The following is a 20,065-nucleotide window of genomic DNA, read 5'->3' as shown; positions in this document are numbered from 1 at the left end:
GTACATAACTAAGTAGACAATGATGGATGGCACCTCCAAAGCCTCCGTTTTCAGCCGTCATATGCTTTCTATAGTAGAGATATATGACAAATATTACATATTCACTGCTGTCCTGCTGAGCATCAAGATTATTTCTCAATCATCACTTATGGGTACTAGAAGTGTGTGGTGAAGAACTTGTCTGCAATTTTTATTCTTCTCATTTCTCTACATGGGGGAGGTCTCCATACATCAGCCCTCAGGCAGTGGGCTTCTAAGGCCCCAGCCAAAAACAGGTAGGTGAGGTCAGGCAGTGGGTAGAAAATATAGCAACCACCTAACGTAATTATCACAATCCGTGGTTCACAGCTTCCTCTTAATTCACATAAAATCCAGTTATTTTGTTCTGTTAAGCAGGGATGTGCGAAGATATGTTTAAACCGTACCTTGGAATATAATTGCTATGAAAAAAGAATTGGAAAACTTTTTACATCACTAGTTTTCTATCTTTCTTTGCTGGACTACTACTGTTTTGAGCAAGGAAGTGGAACTTAAATGCTAAACAACCTAAACATCATTATACATATTGCAGCCTTACTGCATATTGGTAGGAGCCACTATGCGAGGAACCATTATGCGATGTCTGCATAGGTTTTCCGTCATGCAACTCTAGGTAAAAAAAGAGCGCAAAATAATTTGCTTTAGGTTTAGTTGAGGATGTTTCACCTCTCATCTAAGATACTTCTTAAGTTCAATATCAGTAGGTAAGAACTTAAGAAGCCTCTTGGAGAGATCAAACGTCTTCAGTCAACTTACAGTAAGTCCAGTTAATTCTTTTTTTCCTGTGAATAATAACTGAAAATAGCAAATATGACACAAAAAATGTGCTATTACAGATAAGTATGTTCAGTTCTAGATGCTCAAAGCCATTTACAGACCTATTACAGAATTACTTACAAGTTAACTACATATTTTCTGTCTTTATCCCACTTCTTTTATTTTCAAGAAACAAGCTTTTGCAGTGTGGAGCGGCACAGCTGCGATTTCCACATTTTCATCTAAAGGACTCTCGAATGCCCTTGTAAGAAAAATACTGGTGTATACAGCTAATGGAATCCTATACATTTGTTCTATTGAGCATTTATTTCAATGTACGTGAAAATAATCCGATGCTTTAAAGGGCTGAATCTTTTACAGCTTGCAGTACGTGCGTGTGTATATTTATTTATTTGTTGATTTGTTTGTTTACATATTATTCTGCAGTATTTTCGATTGCTAAGTTTATGCAGTATATTCAAGTAGAAACATTTTCATCAGTTTCTCAGAATCCACTTGTATTAAGGTCAACATGGGTTAATGAATTCTGAAAACTAATAAGCTTGATCCCATTCAAGCACAGTGACAACAGACAGCGGAAAGAGCCAAGGCTGATCCATAGATCTGTTTACCTGTTTAATAATGCAATCAGGATCAATTTCCTGTATTCAGCCTGATCAAGAGAATGGTCTGAAACTGTGGGCTCTGTGACAGCCAGCCACTTCCAAACGAACATACATGATGTTTGTTATGAATGTATCTTTATCTAAAACAAATAAATACCTACCGGTAATTCTAAACCTGTATATACACCCATGCATTAGTAATATCATTGAATTTTTGACATGTGTATCATCCCATTAGGATTTAATGCATAATGGTTTCATTGTTGTTTGGGATCACTGAAACCGATTCATGTCAACTAGTCCGTCAAGGCAATAGAGCTGAAAATCTTTCCTACCTGAATGTGGTACGTAGAACCTGAGGTGAAGTCGGTTAGCAACGTCTCTGGTATGTCCAGATACTTGGTCACCTGTGTGAAGGTGGGATCAGGGTAGGGACACACCTCCTTGTATCTACAGGAAGACATACATTCTCAGGATTACAGTTACCCATATATTTCATTCAAGTACACTTTTTCATACTGCCTGCTCCACAATATAATGTAGTACTCTAAAGCATTTCATAACTCGTCATGCAAAACAGAGAATGGGCTCCTTAAATCTGATCACCTGTCCAGTAATATTGATGTATTGAAAAAAAACCAGCTTAGACTTGAGTCTTTTCTTACCATTACTGCAACAATTAAAAAATCAAACAAAACATCCCAGAAACTCTACCAGTGCTTTATTAACATTTTAATATCGATCATGACTGGATGATTTCATACTCAAAAACCCACTAAACCCACTAAAGTAGACGAATAAATAAATGCCAAAGTACTCTTTTTTTGAAAGATCAACAAATACCTGATGACATATCCGTCATAATGTTTTGCATCACTTGGCATTGTCCAGGAGAGCAGGATACCATTAGAGCCCACGGCCTCTCCTTCCAACTCTGTAGGTGTAACAGGATCTGGAGAAGAAGATGGAAATAATGGGAGGGAGAGAAAAGAAGAAGAAAAGTATTTTATTTCCATTTGTTCATCTGTGCCCCATCTCTTTTAATACGACACAATATTTTGATAAATATCTGAACTCAACCAAGCAAATGAGTCATTTGAAGAGCAGTGTTATTAATGCCGACCCTCCAAGTGTGTGTGTGTGTGTGTGTGTATAGGGGGCCTCTGTTAGTGTGTTGTGGGCTGAACGCTGATGAATAAGAACTCACACAGCAGTGGCATTTTACTGACATTCAGTTCAGACCCATTCATCCAGTAGCTCAAAAGCTCGGTCTTAAGTTACCTAAGAAGAATTAGACAGGGAAGAGAGTATACCCCCGCATTTGCACACACACACACACACACACACACACACACACACACACATACACACACACACACACACACACACACACACACTACTAGTCCCTATCCTTCACCTTCACTGATTGTGTCTATGACTATTATACAGAGAGTGAATGGCAGAGGGCAAGCGAGACCCTGATGGCACTGAGTCTCACCGCTCTCATTAGTATTGATCATACGGCTGATTCCTGGGCTGATGTTGGACGATGATGCGGCTGTGACTGTGGCTGTATACTGTGTCCCCGGACTGACATTCACCACGTCCGCCTATGAAAACAGGAAGATACGGACATGTGGTCACGACACAGGAATAAACATGCACTGTTGCTTCAACCAAAATGTGTTTTTAGTGATTTATTTTGAGGAGGACGCTATTTAAGTACCTTTGTTTTGAAACTTAAGGCTGACATTTTGTTCAGACATGTATAAATTGAAAATGTGAATGTTGTACTTGGTCTACTGACTTTTATATTAATATTTTTTCCTGAGATTTGTTCACTTTTGGATTCTTTAAGCAAAAACTGTATGTTTTAAACTCATCCTTTAGTTTTAGCTAAGTCATTCAGCTGACTTTCTAACTAATTCCTAAGCACTCTGTTTTTATGTAGTTCGATGAAGGTAAGACATGAGATGTCTTTTTTTTTTTTTTTTAAAGTTCATAGGTTACAATACAAAAAAGACAAACAGTTTAACTGTTGGCATAGGAAATATAGTAACAGAAACATGTCCATTAAATATCCACAGTCACATTGAAGCCCATTGTTAGGTAATATCCACCCAAATACGAAATGACAGGCCTGGACAGTCTCTCCTTCATTTATAGGTGATATAGTGCATGAATGCTATAAAAAAGACATTTTTTGTTAATTTGGTTTCAATCTACTCTGTTAATTAATCTGTTAACTGTTCCTATTTACAAGTATTTTGTGGAGGTAGTTTTTCTTTCTTACTTCTTTGAGCAAAGTACAGCATCACTACAAATACCCACAAATATAGATGCAAAATTAAAACAAAATAAAAGAGTGTGGAAAATATAACAATGTTGTGGATCTATATCAACATGAAGATGGTTGTGCTGGAAGGATAAAGGCTCATTTATGATTTTAATTTGTTTACTGTCAGACAGTCTTAGTCTGTGTTAGTACTGGCAGTCATGTCTTCATCACCTTACATGCTTTGAATGAATATGTATGTGCATTTTTCTGCACAGCCATGGCTGAGGCTGAGTGTTCAATTCTTACCTGAGAGCACATCGGTCCCAAGTAGAGTGTGAGAAGCAGGACTTGAGACTGGAAGGCCATGCTTGGTAGGAGAGTTAGCTTTTCTTTAGACACAGCAGGTTAGAGGCCTCGCCAGCAGTAATAGTGAATCGTTAGCAATGATCAACAGGTAATCCGCTCAGTTAACCAGGAGTAAGTCCACGTCTAGGTGCTGGTTAGTGGCATGAGTAAAGGTCACAGTTAGTTGTCCAGGCATTGGATATTAAAAGCTCTTGGTCTTGAGGTATTCCAAATTTTTATGATCTAGTCAGGGAGGGCAGAGGGTGCTTTCATTAGCACAAGGCTAACATTCTCCCTCTGCTCTCTCTTCTCTCTCTCTCTCTCTCTCTCTCGCTCTTCGGGGAGAGCTGCTCAGGCAAATGAATGATTCAGGGTTGAGCTCATGAAGCAAACTTAATAAATAATGAGATCTATTACTCAATTCCATGGTCTGTCTGTGTGTGTGTGTGTGTGTGTGTGTGTGTGTGTGTGTGTGTGTGTGTGTGTGTGTGTGTGTGTGTGTGTGTGTGTGTGTGTGTGTGTGTGTGTGTGTGTGTGTGTGTGTGTGGTGTGTAAAGTTACATTTTGGGGACTATCTGACACCTGGCAATCGGGTAGAGGCGGGAAGGGGTAGGACTTTACCGAATGCGAGGAGTGATAATTCATGCATGTTTGAATGTGTAGTTAATTCTTACATTTAGTATCATAACTCAGCAGCTAGTCTACAAGTCATCCTGCATTTCACCAGGTTTAATAATGATACACACACTGTATTTAGATAAAATGTGCTGTCCAAGAATCTAAAAACTCAAATATACACTTACAATAGAAGCATTGTGTTGCTCACTGAGTGTGTGTCTGTACCTGAATGTAACCATCACGTGCAGGATGCACTCTGACCCCTCCCTGGTTTGGTTTCAGGGTCACCTGGTAATGATCCACACACCCCACTGCCTGCTCCCAAAAAAGTGAGAATGCTCGTGCAGAAACGTTGAAGACGTGTAGTCCTTGTACCTGGGCTGGCACTCATGAAGGACAGGCAAGGGAGAAATACCATCAGTGTGGTGGAGAAAGTTTGGGTATATCTGATGAACGGTGATGGGAACAGTTGACAGGAACACCAGGTTGACCTGTACCACACTTGTAATATGGTCTACCTGTGGTTACAGCCAGAAAAGCAGCACTCCCTGGTGTCACTCCTCTCACTCGCTCAGCACTAACATTGTAGCTGCAGCCGTCCGCCAGCCCCGTAACCACGGCAACCTGCTCCTCTTTGGGTATGGTGAATACGTTTGTGACAGAGGTGTTTGCCACAGTGACTCTGTGGAAGTCGAACTCTCCAGGCGCATTGTCCCATCTCACAGACACAGACGAGGTGTTCATGTCGGTAAGGCGGAGGGTGTTCAATCCCGCCGGACCTGGACAACAGTTTTGGGTATTTTTTTTATATTGCACAGTTTAATTGTTCATTCAATAAACTTTAAATTGCAGTGTGTTTAAATGTGCGTCTCTTACGTGTGCTGAAATCTCTCTGGACTGCCTCACTGATGTCAGATCCCAGCACACTTTGAATGACGACACCATAATCTGACCCCGGGATTAAGTCTTTGATCTCATAACTTGTGCCTTCCACAAAACTCTCAATCCACGATCTCCTGTTTACCGACTGCTGGCCAAAAATAATCTGAGAAAATAAAACATGAAGAATCAGTCTTTTTGAAAGGAAACACTAAATCCTAATTTAATTTAATGTTACCAATCATACATACCTGTGGATTTGTTTCTGTTTTGTGTGTGTGTTTGTGTGTGTGTGTGTGTGTGTGTGTGTGTGTGTGTGTGTGTGTGTGTGTGTGTGTGTGTGTGTGTGTGTGTTTGTAATGTGCTTTGTCATTGGTCTTGGCTGTGTGTCCACAGAGGTCATGTATTTTTAAAGAGCAGGTAACCAAATCTGTGTGTGATGACAGTGTTTGTTGAGGGACCAGCAGATGAATGACAAACCTGATGGAGATGGCCTCATAAGGCCGGGAAGGCTGTGAACCACATTACCGTGAGTTACTGTACAGTAACATCCCATAATGACTCTCATTTTGTCATTACTCTGAAAGTGAATAGATCCATGAGTGTCTTACCTTGTACCCCTCCACCTGCCCCGGCGGTGGTCTCCAGGTGATGAACGCAGCTGTTCCTGCCTGCTCTGAAAGAGACACTTCCTGCGGCGCCTCTGGGACTGCAGACAAGATTACAATTAGCATTTAACAAAAACTATTTATCATCATTAACAACTGTCAATCTGTGAATATGTGTTTGAAATCAACCTTTTAAAAGTTCTTTTTGGAAGGCAGACACAGGCGGATCATTTTATACCTTTACTTTTATGAGAAGAATTTATAAAAACTTTGCACAAAGTATCACATCAAACACACTATTCATAGCCTCCCAAGCAAATATTGATTCCAAATATGTTGAGGATGTGCAGTATATAAAAAGTGGAAGTTCATTCCTCCCTTTGAAGCTTGATCTCTTATTTCCTTTGAGATGGTGATTTTTTTTGCCAACTGCCGACCTACTCCAATGAAATATTTTATTAAAATATTAAGAATGAAGTAAGGCTAAGGCTTCATGTAAATAATTTCTCATGTTAATATGTGGAAACCTGCAATTCTTAGATATATCTCTTCAATCTCTATGATATATCTCTTTAAGTTGCATTAAATATTTCTAACTGACAACATTTATTTCTTCCACATTACCTTTATCGAGAACTTACTAGTATGCAGGATCATTTCAGCAGGTTTGCTCCTTTTTCCTCTGCTGGTGCTCATCACTTCAATTGTATATTGACTTCCAGAAGTGAGGCCTTCAAAATTGTAAATTCTGTGAAACACAAACAGCTGTGGTAATCAGACATAAACACAATTATCATGTTAAAATCTGTTTACGAGCATAATTCAAGTCTGATAAAAAATATAACAAAGAAGAATTTCACATATACAATCATTTATACTGTATATGTACAGGCCCTAGGACATGCACACACTAACCTGCGCTCCTGATCATAAATGATCAGCTCTTGATTGGTTGTCCTGTTTTTGATTGACAGGACAAGTCCGCTCATCCCTCCCCGGACAACACTCCAACCAACGCATATGGATGATGAGGTTTTATTGACAAGAGAAAGCTCCGCCAGGGTGGGAGCTATAAGAAGTACATTATGTGTAATCGTTAGGGCATTTTGACTGCTGGCGTGTGTGTGTGTGTGTGTGTGTGTGTGTGTGTGTGTGTGTGTGTGTGTGTGTGTGTGTGTGTGTGTGTGTGTGTGTGTGTGTGTGTGTGTGTGCGTGCGTGCGTGTGTGTGTGAGCGTTTACCTGTAGTGATGTTGATGGAGATGGGGGGACTGTCCGTGAAGGACTCCTTCTGAGTTCTGACAGTGAAGTGGTACAGTCTTCCTGGAGTCAGACTAGAAAACGCTGCACTATGACTGACAACCTTTTGTACCTTTAGCACACAATGATATAACCAAACAAGTTGAGCATTGTTGATATAATACATCGCTAACAGCTTCAGTTAGAGAGTAAGAAAGGAAACTAATGCTTGAAAATACAACTCTAACTGCCAAAGAGTTGGGGATGCTCTGTAAAGCATTAATAAATAAGTGTGTAAAAACAAAGTCACATATCAACTATGTCCAGGAGTGCCGCTGACCTCTTTGGGCTTGAGGTCATTGAATAAGAAAAGTGTCTTTTGGTTTGAGAACTTGATATTTCATATTTTTCATTTTTTTAGAACATGGACATCGTGTTCCCTGGGCTAAGGATGAAAAAGGCCATCAAGATTGCACTGTTCTCTTTTTCAGAGATGTCCCTGTTTATTCCAGCAAGACAATATTGAGCCACATTCTGCCACCTTTCAATGGCGGTGAAGTAAGAGTAATGATACCAGACCAGCCCAGCAAATGTCTAGACCTGTCCCCACTGAAAATAATGTGGCATATTATCAAATGCCAAATTTGACAAGGGAGACCTCGAACTGTTGAGAAACTGAAATCATATATCAAGTAACAGTTCTTCCAAACAAGGCTGAGTGTGTACACGTTTATGCCCCAGTCCGACATACGCTGCGATTTTCCAGTGATATTTCTTGCTTAGATCTTTTTTTGTTTGTTATATAGGGCTAAAAAAAAGGTTGTGCAACAAGATTGCAGCCATCAAATTCAAAATCAATGTGTATTTTTGTACATATAATTATACATTAATTTGGAATTTGTTTATTATATATATATATATATCAGGGCTCGAAATTAATTTCTTTTCGTGGTAGCACTGGTGCTCCCAAATGTAGAAGTTAGTAGCACCAGCAAAGACTTTAGGAGCACCTACCCAAAAGCAAGGCAGTGACAGAGCGATAGAGACCGTTCCGTCCATCTCCGTTCCGCGCGCCGCTCTCCCTCGCCCAGGAGAGCAGCCGCAGTTGCGATATATATATATATATATATATATATATATATATATATATATATATATATATATATATATATATATATATATATATATTTTTTTTTTTTTTTTTTTTATTATTATTTTTTTTTAAATGATGTCCTAACTAAAGTGGAATTAAGGTTGTCAAATCCTGCCAGCTATTGGACAACATGAATATCTCATGAAGTGCTGACTCTGGCTTTGCTTGAGGCATTGCATTTCTCTTTTTCTGTCCTTGTCAGGCACTCTGGGAAATCAAATATTTACCTGAGCAAACCTGCCTCTTAAATCATGTACGTGCAAAAACATTCACAGATTTTAAAGAGTTTTTCTGAGTTTACCGTGTGTGGATGGTCACAGTTGAGACAGTTGACCTCGTAGCTGTGAGCCTGTCCTTTAGCTGGATCCCAAAGTAGTTCTATGGAGGAATCTGTCACCACACCCTCCCTCACTCTCATAGGAGGTGCCAGACCTAAAATTAATCAATCCCACAAACAACACTGACATTATTGGTCCTGCATCACTTTCAGTTGAGGACATTTTTTAAAACCATAGGAATCCTGTCAAAGTGCCTCATTCATCAAACAAGAATCATTGCAGGTCAAATGAGATGAAATAGAGTGCATGTATTCCAGAGTTAGAAACAAATTGGAGTCCAGAACAACACAACACATTAAAGCTTATATGGCTTTGTTTTGTTTTTTTGATCATGGTATGAAGGTACTTCTTAATTTCAATCTATGAAATTTGTCTGTGTTATAGTTTGATTTCTTATGAAAACAATAGCAATTTTGGGGACCATTAAATGTTGAGCTGTGATTTTAAGATGAGGTTTCATTTAATCCTGTTGCTGTATTATGCATGAGATGACAGCGTGCAAAATATTCACAAAGGAAAACTATAATCTGAGTTTATTTGTTTTCTTATGACTACAATAGCAATATATCATACATTTATCAGTGACTGAACTAAGTAAGCAAAAAAAATTATCAACTGTCAGGTGAAATTTGTATGTATGGAAAACAGGAACTTCTGGACTCATTGATGACATCATTAGACAAGGTTGTTGCTAATGGCCCTGCTATGATGTGAGATTATACAAGTCAATATTAGCATAAATGTTTATATTCACACCTTTAAGTCAGAAGAATTTTCAACATATCTGTCCCACTCATTGGATTACTATATGGGCATTATTCTGTGTATCCATCACTCACCTGTTTTAACAGAGCGGCTCAAGAAGGCTGGTCCCATCTGCTCTCTGCTGGTGCTGTGCACCCGGAGCTGGTATTCTGACCCTGGACTGAGGTTGTGAAGGCTAACAGTGTGAACACCAGTAGGGAGAGGGTGCCAATCACATGTGTGCCCACATAGTCCCTCACACATTTCGTCACACACTCCTGGACATACACACACTTTCACCCCATCAATCAGCCCCAGCTGTGGTCGCTGGATGAACAGCTGTACGAAGTTTGTACCTACTGAATGAGGTACTGCTACCTGAACTGGCATTGGATCTGAGGGAGAGGGAGAAAAAAGGAGTTCAAAAGATTTTACAAAATCAATCGAAAAATAGTGTTGGCATATATCAAGCTATGGTTCAGATTTTTTTTAAAAATATTGCTTTATCTTCTTCATGTTCATGTCTTCTTCTTCTTCATGCAGACCTTCTGTCAAGTTTATCTGCAGTTGACATGATCATTTTGTTTTTAGTTATTTGCAAAGCTCAATTTCCAAATTAATAACATAAATTACGTTATTTCCAGTATGAATTTTATTATGTCTTTCTATTTAAAAATAACATAAGGGACAGTGTGTAAAGAAAAAACGCAATTTGTTTGCAGGGTTGTAAAATGGCTGCTGACTATATCAGCAGTAAGTGGTGTGTAATCTATGTATACAGGTTGTCAATTACGGCAGATAGAGACAAACAACCGTTCACATTCATACCTATGGATAATTTAGTACCAGTTCACTAATATAACATGATTTTGCTCCAAGCTGGAGGAAATCAGACTGGGAGAGAATATACTAAATTCAAACTGAAATGTCCCCAGAGTGGGTTTGAATGTACAACAACCTTTTTGTCAAGAGTAGTTGACAGTGGTAACCATTGCTCCACCACACTACTCGTGGATGATGACAAAGAACGGATTATTTACTAAAAATTTCAATAACTTTAGAAGAGACTCAATGGTTTTGTCGGACCTGACTTATGAAGCCTCATAAGTAAACAACTGAATAAAGTAGTTTATTTTTGTACTGTATACAATGTAGCCACAAGAGGACACAAGCCAGTGTCTTATTGTGCTGGTCCCAAGCCCGGATAAATACAGACGGTGGCGTCAGGAAAGGCATCCGGTGTAAAACTTTTGCCAAATCAAACATGCGAATCAAACCTATGATTTCCATACCGCATTGGTCGAGGCCCAGGTTAACAACAACCGCCATCGGTGCTGTTGACCTACTGGGTGCCGGTGGAAATTGGACCACTGTTGGTCGAGGAAGGAGAGGAGGAAAGTGTATCCGTAGGAAGAGAGAGAAGAGGAACACCAAGAGTATAGGACTGAGAGTAGGGACGTTGAATGTTGGAACTATGACAGGAAAAGGTAGAGAGTTGGTTGATATGATGCAGAAGAGGAAGGTAGACATACTGTGTGTCCAGGAGACCAGGTGGAAAGGTAGCAAGGCTAGAAGTTTAGGAGCAGGGTTCAAGTTGTTCTATCATGGTGCAGACAGGAAGAGAAATGGAGTAGGAGTAATCTTGAAGGAGGAGTTTGTTAGGAATGTCCTGGAGGTAAAAAGAGTGTCAGATAGAGTGATGAGTCTGAAGCTAGAAATAGAAAGCGTGGTGTTCAATGTTGTTAGCGGGTATGCTCAACAGGTAGGATGTGAGCTGGAGGAGAAGGAGAAATTCTGGTTGGACTTTGACAAAGTGATGCAGAGCATACCTAGAAGTGAGAGAGTTGTCATTGGTGCAGACTTCAATGGACATGTTGGTGCAGGAAACAGAGGTGATGAGGAGGTGAAGGTCAGGTTTGGTATCCAGGAGAGGAATGCAGAAGGACAGATGGTAGTTGACTTTGCAAAAAGGATGGAAATGGCTATAGTGAATACTTTCTTCCAGAAGAGACAGGAACATAGGGTGACCTATAAGAGTGGAGGTAGGAGCACACAGGTAGAATACATCTTGTGTAGACGGTGTAATCTGAAGGAGATCGGTGACTGCAAAGTAGTGGAAGGTGAGAATGTAGCCAAACAACCTAGGATGGTGGTGTGTAGGATGACTCTGGTAGTGAGGAAGATGAAGTGGACAAAGGCAGAGCAGAGGACGAAATGGTGCATGACTTTTAGGAAGGAGTTAAAACAGGCTCTGAGTGGCCAAGAGGTGCTTCCAGATGACTGGACAACTACAGCTAATGTGATCAGGGAGACATGTAGGACAGTACTTGGTGTGTCATCTGGTAGGAAAATAGATAAGGAGACTTGGTGGTGGAATGAAGTGGTACAGGAGTGTATACAGAGAAAGAGGTTAGCTAAGAGGAAGTGGGACACTGAGAGGACTGAGGCGAGTAGACAGGAGTACAGGGAGATGCAGTGTAAGGTGAAAGTAGAGGTGGCAAAGGCCAAACAAGAAGCTTATGATGATTTGTATGCTAGGTTGGACAGTAAGGAGGGAGAGACTGATCTATACAGGTTGGCAAGACAGAGACACAGAGATTGGAAGGACGTGCAGCAGGTTAGGGTGATTAAGGATAGCGATGGAAGTCTATTGACAGGTGCCAGTAGTGTGATGGGAAGATGGAAAGAGTACTTTGAAGAGTTGATGAACGATGAAAATGAGAGTGAACAAAGACTAGAAGAGGTGACTGTTGTGGACCAGGAAGTAGCAAAGATTAGTCAGGTGAAGTGAGGAGGACATTGAAGAGGATGAAGAGTGGAAGGGCAGTCGGTCCTGATGATATACCTGTAGAGGTTTGAAAGTGTCTACGAGAGATGGCAGTAGCGCTTCTGACTGGGTTGTTCAACAAGATCTTAAATAGTGAGAAGATGCATGAGGAATGGAGGAGAAGTGTGCTGGTACCCATTTTTAAGAACAAGGGAGATGTGCAGAGTTGTGGCAACTACAGAGGAATAAAGCTGATGAGCCATACAATGAAGTTATGGCAAAGAGTAGTTGAAGCTAGACTACGGGCAGAAGTGAGCAATTTTGAGCAGCAGTATGGTGTCATGCCAAAAAAGAGTACTACAGATGCAGTTTTTGCTTTGAGGATGTTGATAGAGAAGTACAGAGAAGGCCAGAGGGAGCTGCATTGTGTTTTTGTAGATCTGGAGAAAGCTTATGACAGGGTGCCCAGAGAGGAACTGTGGTATTGTATGAGGAAGTCTGGAGTGGCAGAGAAGTATGTTAGAGCAGTGCAGGACATGTAGAGAGGACTGTAAGACAGTAGTGAGGTGTGCTGTAGGTGTGACAGAGCAGTTCAAGGTGGAGGTGGGACTGCATCAGGGATCAGCTCTGAGCCCCTTCTTGTTCGCTATGGTGATGGACAGGCTGACAGACGAGGTTAGGCAGGAAACTCCATGGAGTATGATGTTTGAAAATGACATTGTGATCTGCAGTGAGAGCAGGGAACAGGTGCTGGTACCCACGTGGAGGTTTGTCTTGGAAAGGAGAGGAATGAAGGTTAGCCGCAGTAAGACAGAGTATATGTGTGTGAATGAGAGGGACCCAAGTGGAAGAATAAGATTACAGGGAGAAGAGATCAAGAAGGTGGTGGATTTTAAGTACTTAGGGTCAACAGTCCAGAGCAATGGAGAGTGTGGAAAAGAGGTGTAGAAGTGTGTACAGGCAGGATGGTACGGGTGGAGGAAAGTGTCAGGTGTGATGTGTGATAGAAGAGTTTCAGCCAAAATGAAAAGAAAAGTGTACAAAACTGTGGTGAGACCAGCGATGTTGTTTGGTCTAGAGACAGTGTCACTGAGGAAAATACAGGAGACAGAGCTGGAGGTAGCAGAGATGAAGATGCTGAGGTTCTCTTTGGGAGTGACCAGGAAGGATAGGATCAGGAATGAGTACATCAGAGGGACAGCACATGTTAAAGGTTTTGGAGATAAAGTCAGAGAGGCCAGACTGAGATGGTTTGGACATGTCCAGAGGAGAGATAGTGAATATATTGGTAGAAGGATGCTGAGTTTTGAACTGCCAGGCAGGAGGCCTAGAGGAAGACCAAAGAGGAGGTTTATGGATGTAGTGAAAGAGGACATGAAGGCAGTTGGTGTGAGAGAAGAGGATGCAGAAGACAGGGTTAGATGGAGGCAACTGATTCGCTGTGGCGACCCCTGAAGGGAAAAGCCGAAAGGAAAAGAAGAAGATTTTTGTACTGTATAAACCTAATCTCTTCTTCATTTGACAAAATAAAGCTATAACTCTAAGCTAGATCCATTTTGTTTCTCTTACCTGTGGTGTGTCTGATGCTGGTCCTCTGGCTCCTGTCTTTTCCCCTTAAGGCTATAACTCCAACTTCATAGGTCTGACCTGGAGTAAACGCACCAAAACTAACACACACAGACTGGTTTACCCGTTGTGCCCCAGGGCTGGACTGGTTTATCCACAGTGAGGTAAGATTAGAAGGAAAGAGTGGGTGGGATGTGACATAATAACCATCTGGTGGGTCATCAGGTGGAGTAGTCCAACAGACTGTCAGATTTTCAGTCTGGCTCGACACCATCAGACCATCTGGGGCCCTCACTGCTAAGAGCCACAAATGGAGAGAGTTGTTTAGTTGTCAGCCAAGGACAAAGCTTCCACTGCAAAAAAGTTATAACTACGTTTTTTAAAAAGGTTATCCTTTTGATAAGAGAAGCAAATAGCTATATAATTATTTCTTATTTACTTAGCTGTATTTGAAATTGAGTATTACAACCAAATCACGGAAACGTATTTGAAAGCTAAATGATTTAATTTGATCATTATCACTATTAGGTTACAGAAGTCAATTAAACCCACTGACTGTATCAATAGCTTGGTTTTAAGATTTTAAGCTGCTTAACCAAATTGCTTCATGCAGGATTTATCTTCAGGAGAGTCCACCTCAATTTCTACACCTTGAACTGAAGATGCTACAGTAACTAGAGTAACAGTCTAATGGCACAAACATCCCGTCAACCCTCAGCTGGTGAATGCTGGCATATATTTAAGCATCTACTGTATTGTGTGGGACAACTTTCATTAATTATAAGAAGCAATGCTTAAAAGACAATTTTATAAAGAAAGGATTAACAATATGAGCAAAGGCCTTTATCAGAAAAGGGTTCTGTTACTGAGTCTTGTCACAGCTTCATAGAAGACTTTCTGTCTGCTATATGTTACATGCTTACCAGTCTGCACAGTCACAGGTGTGTGTCCGCAGCTCTCTATCCCATGCTGGGCGACTGTGAATACTTCAATCCTATATTTCTTATATGATTCCAGCCCTCCGATGATGGCTGTGTATGACTGCAAAGAGCCAGTCTCAAAAAATCTGGAAATGCTGGTCATTCCAATGATTCTCTCTTCTCTTGTAGACGTGTCCATATAGCGCACAACAAATCTCGATTCACCCGTTACATGGGCGTTTCTCAGCAGCCAGTGAACACAAACCTGATTGAAGGTAATGTGTCCGACAGTGATATTTTTTGGAGGAAGTGGTCCTGTGAGAATGACGACATGAATATTTCAAGTCAGATTGTGTTGTTGGACATTGTTAGTTCAACTAATGCGTGTGACAGCTTGTCAGCAGACCTACTGGTGTATGCAGTCCGTGTCTGTCCCAAGCTCCAGGTGGAGCCACGAGGGTAAGCAGCTTGAAGGGTGAAACGATAAATGCTCCCCGGTGACAAACCTGCCACAGTTACCCCTCTGGAGGTGAGAGAAATGGGAACCCTGACAATTTTTTTCACGCTTCTTTGGTTCAGTGTGGCCTCTTTTCCCTCTGATTCCCTGCTTTTATCCTCTCCACCTTGACCCATCTCTCTATATGCCTCCTCTTGGTACTGGAGGAATATCTCAAAAGATGACAGATTAAGTGAGTTCAGGGACGAGAGGTCACTCCAGCGAAGCTCGACCTGTTGCTCCGTCACCTGACTCAAGTCAAAGGAGAATAAAGAAGGGACTGGGGGTACTGGGAAAGAGAGAGCGAGACAGAGCAACATCATCACATCTTGAGGACAAATAAAGGAAAGAAGTTCATATTACTTATATGATTATAGTAAACTGGTGAAGCCATGAGTTATCGAACTTGATTCTGTCAAATCAGTCATAACAGGTATTGACAATGCAATATTTGTTAATAAAGTTGTATGACAAAGGTTATTACTCTGGTACTGGCAGATGAAGGGTAAGCGGATGCTACAAAAGAACGGAGTGACAAAGTATCCCAGCCCTGTGGCATTCCTCTGAAGGACGAAACAGCCCATGTGATTGGTCGGCGGTGATGAAACCATAGCGTTTGTAAGGTTACGGGCTGCGCCATCAGACCAGAAAGGCCGTTCCTCCTCCTGTGGTATGGAAGATCAGCAATATTACATGATGTACTGTAAAAACTTCACAAATATATTCCACAGTCATTGACTTATTATATCACTCTGTTCACTGTCATTAAGTAAAAACATCAAACCCAGAGCTCCTATTTGAGAAGAAACTGCTGCCATGCGGCTTTTCCTGTTTGAGAGTAAACCACTTTGCCTCATCAGAATTTCAGATTACCATAACACAGATTTACGACTTTGCTGCTGCTTGGCCTAAAATTAAGTCAAAATGTCTTTGTGGTCTCACTGGGCTATGATTTTGTATGAGAAGATAAACAAAAATATGTACGGACCTCACTGCAGGAGCTGGTAAAGACAGTACAAAAGAAAGCATTTGACTCATAAGGCCAGCTTTAATTCCTATGAATAAGATATTTATTTTTCTAAATTATTTTGAATTGTCTTTAAAAAATTGTACAAAGAGGATTATGTAAAATTATACACTTATTTATTCATTGCAAATATAAATTAATTTTCTTTTGCTATTAATAATAATAATAATAATCAGTCAGTCAGTCATTTTCTAACCCGCTTAATCCGCTAACGCAGGTCGCGGGGGAGCCGGTGCCTATCCCGGCAGTCTCAGGACATGAGGCAGGGGACACTCCAGGCACGACGCCAGTGTACAGCGGAGCCATAATAATAATCAGTACTTTATTAATCCCTCTTGGGGAAATTCTTTTTACTCTTCACACTCACGCATGTACATATATGTGTTAATTACACACAGGGTTACAGGTTACAGGCCCTTGAACACAGCACACACTAGGGGCCTGTAGGCATGCAATTAGTTGACAGAGAGGACATATAATGGTACAAGGGAGGCGGAGTGACAGGTCGCGCACAAGGGTCGCGCCCCAATGAGCATCTTGTAGGGGGACGGCTAGGCAGTGGTTGGGAGGTGAGCCGACACCTGCCACCATCAGCTCACACTCTGATGGATGTTCTGGCGGGAGCGGGATTCGAACCTCAGATGGCTGTCTTCAAGACAATTGCTCTACCACTGAGCCACTGCCGCCCCCTAAAATTTTGATATATTTCTAAAAAACGTATCAAAAACAGCCATTTTTATTTCCTGTATGTGGGGTCCCTCACGCAGAAAGTATAAAAATATACTTCCTTACTGTGAACACTTGTGAATACTGGAATATCTTTTGGTTTTCGAAGTGGCAATATGTATGATGAAATTTTACGAAGGAAATCCTTTTTGTTCATGCTCTTCAAATTCTGCATGAGTATGATTGTCATGCTGGATAGAATATCTAGTGACAGCCCGAAGGATATAAAATATACAGTATGCATGGATTTGTAAATGTTTAATCAAAACTCTTTCTTCATAAACCAATCCTTAAATTATCAAATGAGTTATTCATGAAAACTCCTACTAAACCATGGTGAGTAGGGTTCACAAAATAAATATGCGCATTATCAGAGAAATATTAGCTATTCTTACAATATAATAATACAACAATAAGGTGATAGCATCAAGTTAATATCTATTGTGTCTCTTACTGAGGAAATGAGAATAAAACAAATTATTGGTACTTATTCCTGGAAGTAGAAATTGTTGTAAGGAGGCTACCTGCTGGTCATTGTATCCAGTCCACAGCAGGGGGAGAGAGTTCTGGCCCACAAGGTGGGATGATACGAAGAGCAGGTTTTCAGTGGTTTTCAGATCAGCCAGGCGACTTCCAGCTACCAGCTGTCTGCATCTGTGGTTGGCCTCCATCCAGGTCAAACTTGTCCTTTTCACAGTGTAGCAGCTTCTGTCATTGGGGAACCAATTAGGGGGACACTGAGCTAAAGAGAGAAATTACCACCAGTTAATATCAGTGGATCCCTCCCTCTCTGCCATCAGCTGGAAAAACACAATTGTCACCTGTTTCTGCATCAATGCTGAGTGTCTGCTTCAAGGTGAAATCATAGTCTTTGAAGAATGTTGTCACCACAGCGATGGCCTTAAAGCGCGTGCCAGGAAGAAGACCTTTCACTGTGTATTGAGACATAGGCTCTGAGGAGTTTATGTGAAATATGTGTGTGACAGAATGTGTGTGAGTGTTGTAAAGACTTAAGGTGGATAGTGTTTGATGTCTGTGAAGCGACCACATCAGGATAGCAGTAGTTACTGAGCTGAGTACACGGATGGAGGACATGGAGACTGGAACTGGACCCAAATACAAAGAAAAGGAGGAAAGTTCAAATTAGTTGATTGATTAGGAAGTATTTTGTTATGTCTGCAGCAAGACTTCTGTATTCACGTTCACACTCACTGAAGTGAAACGACTTTTCCTCAAAAATAGCCTGATCTCGGCTGGATCTAAGTGTGATGTTATATCCACTCGGATTCTCAATCAACTGCAGAGAAATCTTGCAGTCAGGGGAGCACGCTGAATGAGTAATGGGCTCCACATACACCTGCAGAGACATAATGATAATTTTGTTTATTCTTAAAACAAATGGATGTAAATAATTCTGCTATTATCTCTACGACAGGTGTTCTCACCAAATGGTTACTTGCAGTCCTACATGTGACTGTGTAGATGTCTGACTTTTTAGCGGATGGAAAGGACTTAAAAACCAGTTCCATCTGCACGGGGGTTAGATGCTGTTCAAAGGTCAGCAAGAACAGCTGAGGAGGAGGAAAGCAACATGCAGTCACAGAGGAGAAATGCAACCGTGGATACATGTAATACCAGTACAAGCAGGGAAAACGAGCTGAAGGCACATCACACAAAACTGAACAGAACGGACATTTTTACGGGGCTATATCTTACCTGGTATAAACTAGAAAGTAACCACAGACGCTCCGCTCCACCCATCGGGAATGTCACGTTACCTCATCAAGCGTAAACTACATCCATCACTGATTCACCTGGTCAATAAAAACACATCACATCCCAAACAAGAAACAACGGGTCCCGGCTGTGCTTCCAGCCGCTGGTCCGCTCATAAATAAACTAGAGACAGTCTTGCGTAAACATCGGTTGTGGAAAGTCCCAAACTATTTGGGTCGCTGACGCAGAGCTGGGCGTCAAAGTTTACTTTTAACTGTCCCAAAACTCTTCAAAAGTAAGTTACAACTACGTAGCGATCTCAGATGGGGGGGGGGGGGGGGGACCTCCACCTGTTCGTACGTGAGATTTACGCACAGCCAGGACTTTGAATTTAGCGCGCGTTCAATTCCGCATCAGCGTTCAGTGATCGATGTTCCAGCCATGAAGCAGCCCCTGGTTTGAGGGGGGAGACACCCCCGGAGAGAGGAAAAAGAGAGAGAATGTGTCCCATTCTACCAATTTGCTCCGACTCTTTGTTGGGATAAGAGTAGCTCTCACCACGACAACCTCGGGCACATGCCCGCTCCAGAGCCGGGCTCCCGAGGAGAGGAGAGTATTATGGAGGGATGGGGGATGATGGGGCGAATTGAAAGGAGGAGGGGGAGGGATGAGATGCTGTGGAGCTTTGTGGTAAAATGAGATGTGCTCAATGACCATATCTACCAGCTTTGCGTGTCTGTATGACAGTGAGTCGCAGCAGAAAGATCCAAAATTTTGTTTTCATGGGTTCTTTTATAACCTCTGAAATAAGTACGTGCAGCAAATTGTTCAGTGGTGAGAATGCTTTGGCTTGGACTTGGAGTGTGGAGGCACCACTGACCAGCGTGGAATGGCAAGAATGTGAAAGGGAGAAATGACTGACATATAGAAAGCTGAGTCCACCAAGGGGTTCTTTTATGAAGAGGTGACTCCCACACAACAATTTCGTCTCTGGGATGAAACACAAACACATATCAGCTCTACAAATGCTGAATCAGACAGTGTATGTGGTAAGAGTGTAGGCTAAAAAACTGTGTGTGTGTGTGTGTGAGTGTGTGTGTGTGTGTGTGTATGTGTGTGTGTGTGTGTGTGTGTGTGCGCGCGTGTGTAAAGAGAGGGCAAAGGTCAAATATTCTAGTGATGAACCAAACAGAGACAGTGTTAAATCTTTTATTTACCTACTTCCC

At 41.4% G+C, this 20,065-nt stretch overlaps 1 protein-coding gene across 2 annotated transcripts in view; it reads right to left on the bottom strand.

The window, feature by feature from the left end:
* The window catches only part of ptprq (protein tyrosine phosphatase receptor type Q), a 41,613-nt gene extending 22,616 nt beyond the window's left edge, over positions 1-18,997 (bottom strand). For both annotated transcript variants that reach the window (XM_068312399.1, XM_068312400.1), the window contains exons 1-21: positions 18,840-18,997; positions 18,569-18,694; positions 18,336-18,480; positions 17,945-18,229; positions 17,648-17,865; positions 15,855-16,035; positions 15,285-15,659; positions 14,878-15,189; positions 13,958-14,251; positions 9,717-10,016; positions 8,841-8,971; positions 7,390-7,519; positions 7,065-7,218; positions 6,791-6,897; positions 6,153-6,250; positions 5,539-5,707; positions 5,181-5,441; positions 4,888-5,048; positions 2,920-3,031; positions 2,265-2,373; positions 1,757-1,871 (exon numbers count right to left, since the gene is read on the bottom strand). In XM_068312399.1, the coding sequence (XP_068168500.1) occupies positions 1,757-1,871; positions 2,265-2,373; positions 2,920-3,031; positions 4,888-5,048; positions 5,181-5,441; positions 5,539-5,707; positions 6,153-6,250; positions 6,791-6,897; positions 7,065-7,218; positions 7,390-7,519; positions 8,841-8,971; positions 9,717-10,016; positions 13,958-14,251; positions 14,878-15,189; positions 15,285-15,659; positions 15,855-16,035; positions 17,648-17,865; positions 17,945-18,229; positions 18,336-18,480; positions 18,569-18,694; positions 18,840-18,884 (3,828 nt within the window). In that variant the 5' untranslated portion in view covers positions 18,885-18,997. The remainder of the gene's footprint in view (positions 1-1,756; positions 1,872-2,264; positions 2,374-2,919; positions 3,032-4,887; positions 5,049-5,180; positions 5,442-5,538; positions 5,708-6,152; positions 6,251-6,790; positions 6,898-7,064; positions 7,219-7,389; positions 7,520-8,840; positions 8,972-9,716; positions 10,017-13,957; positions 14,252-14,877; positions 15,190-15,284; positions 15,660-15,854; positions 16,036-17,647; positions 17,866-17,944; positions 18,230-18,335; positions 18,481-18,568; positions 18,695-18,839) is intronic.
* Positions 18,998-20,065: the final 1,068 nt, after the last annotated feature.

This window comes from Antennarius striatus, chromosome 4 (genome assembly GCF_040054535.1).
Source record: "Antennarius striatus isolate MH-2024 chromosome 4, ASM4005453v1, whole genome shotgun sequence".
Lineage (NCBI taxonomy): Eukaryota > Metazoa > Chordata > Actinopteri > Lophiiformes > Antennariidae > Antennarius > Antennarius striatus.
The sequence above is the reverse complement of the archived record's forward strand: the minus strand, read 5'-3'. Positions and strand labels throughout refer to the sequence as shown.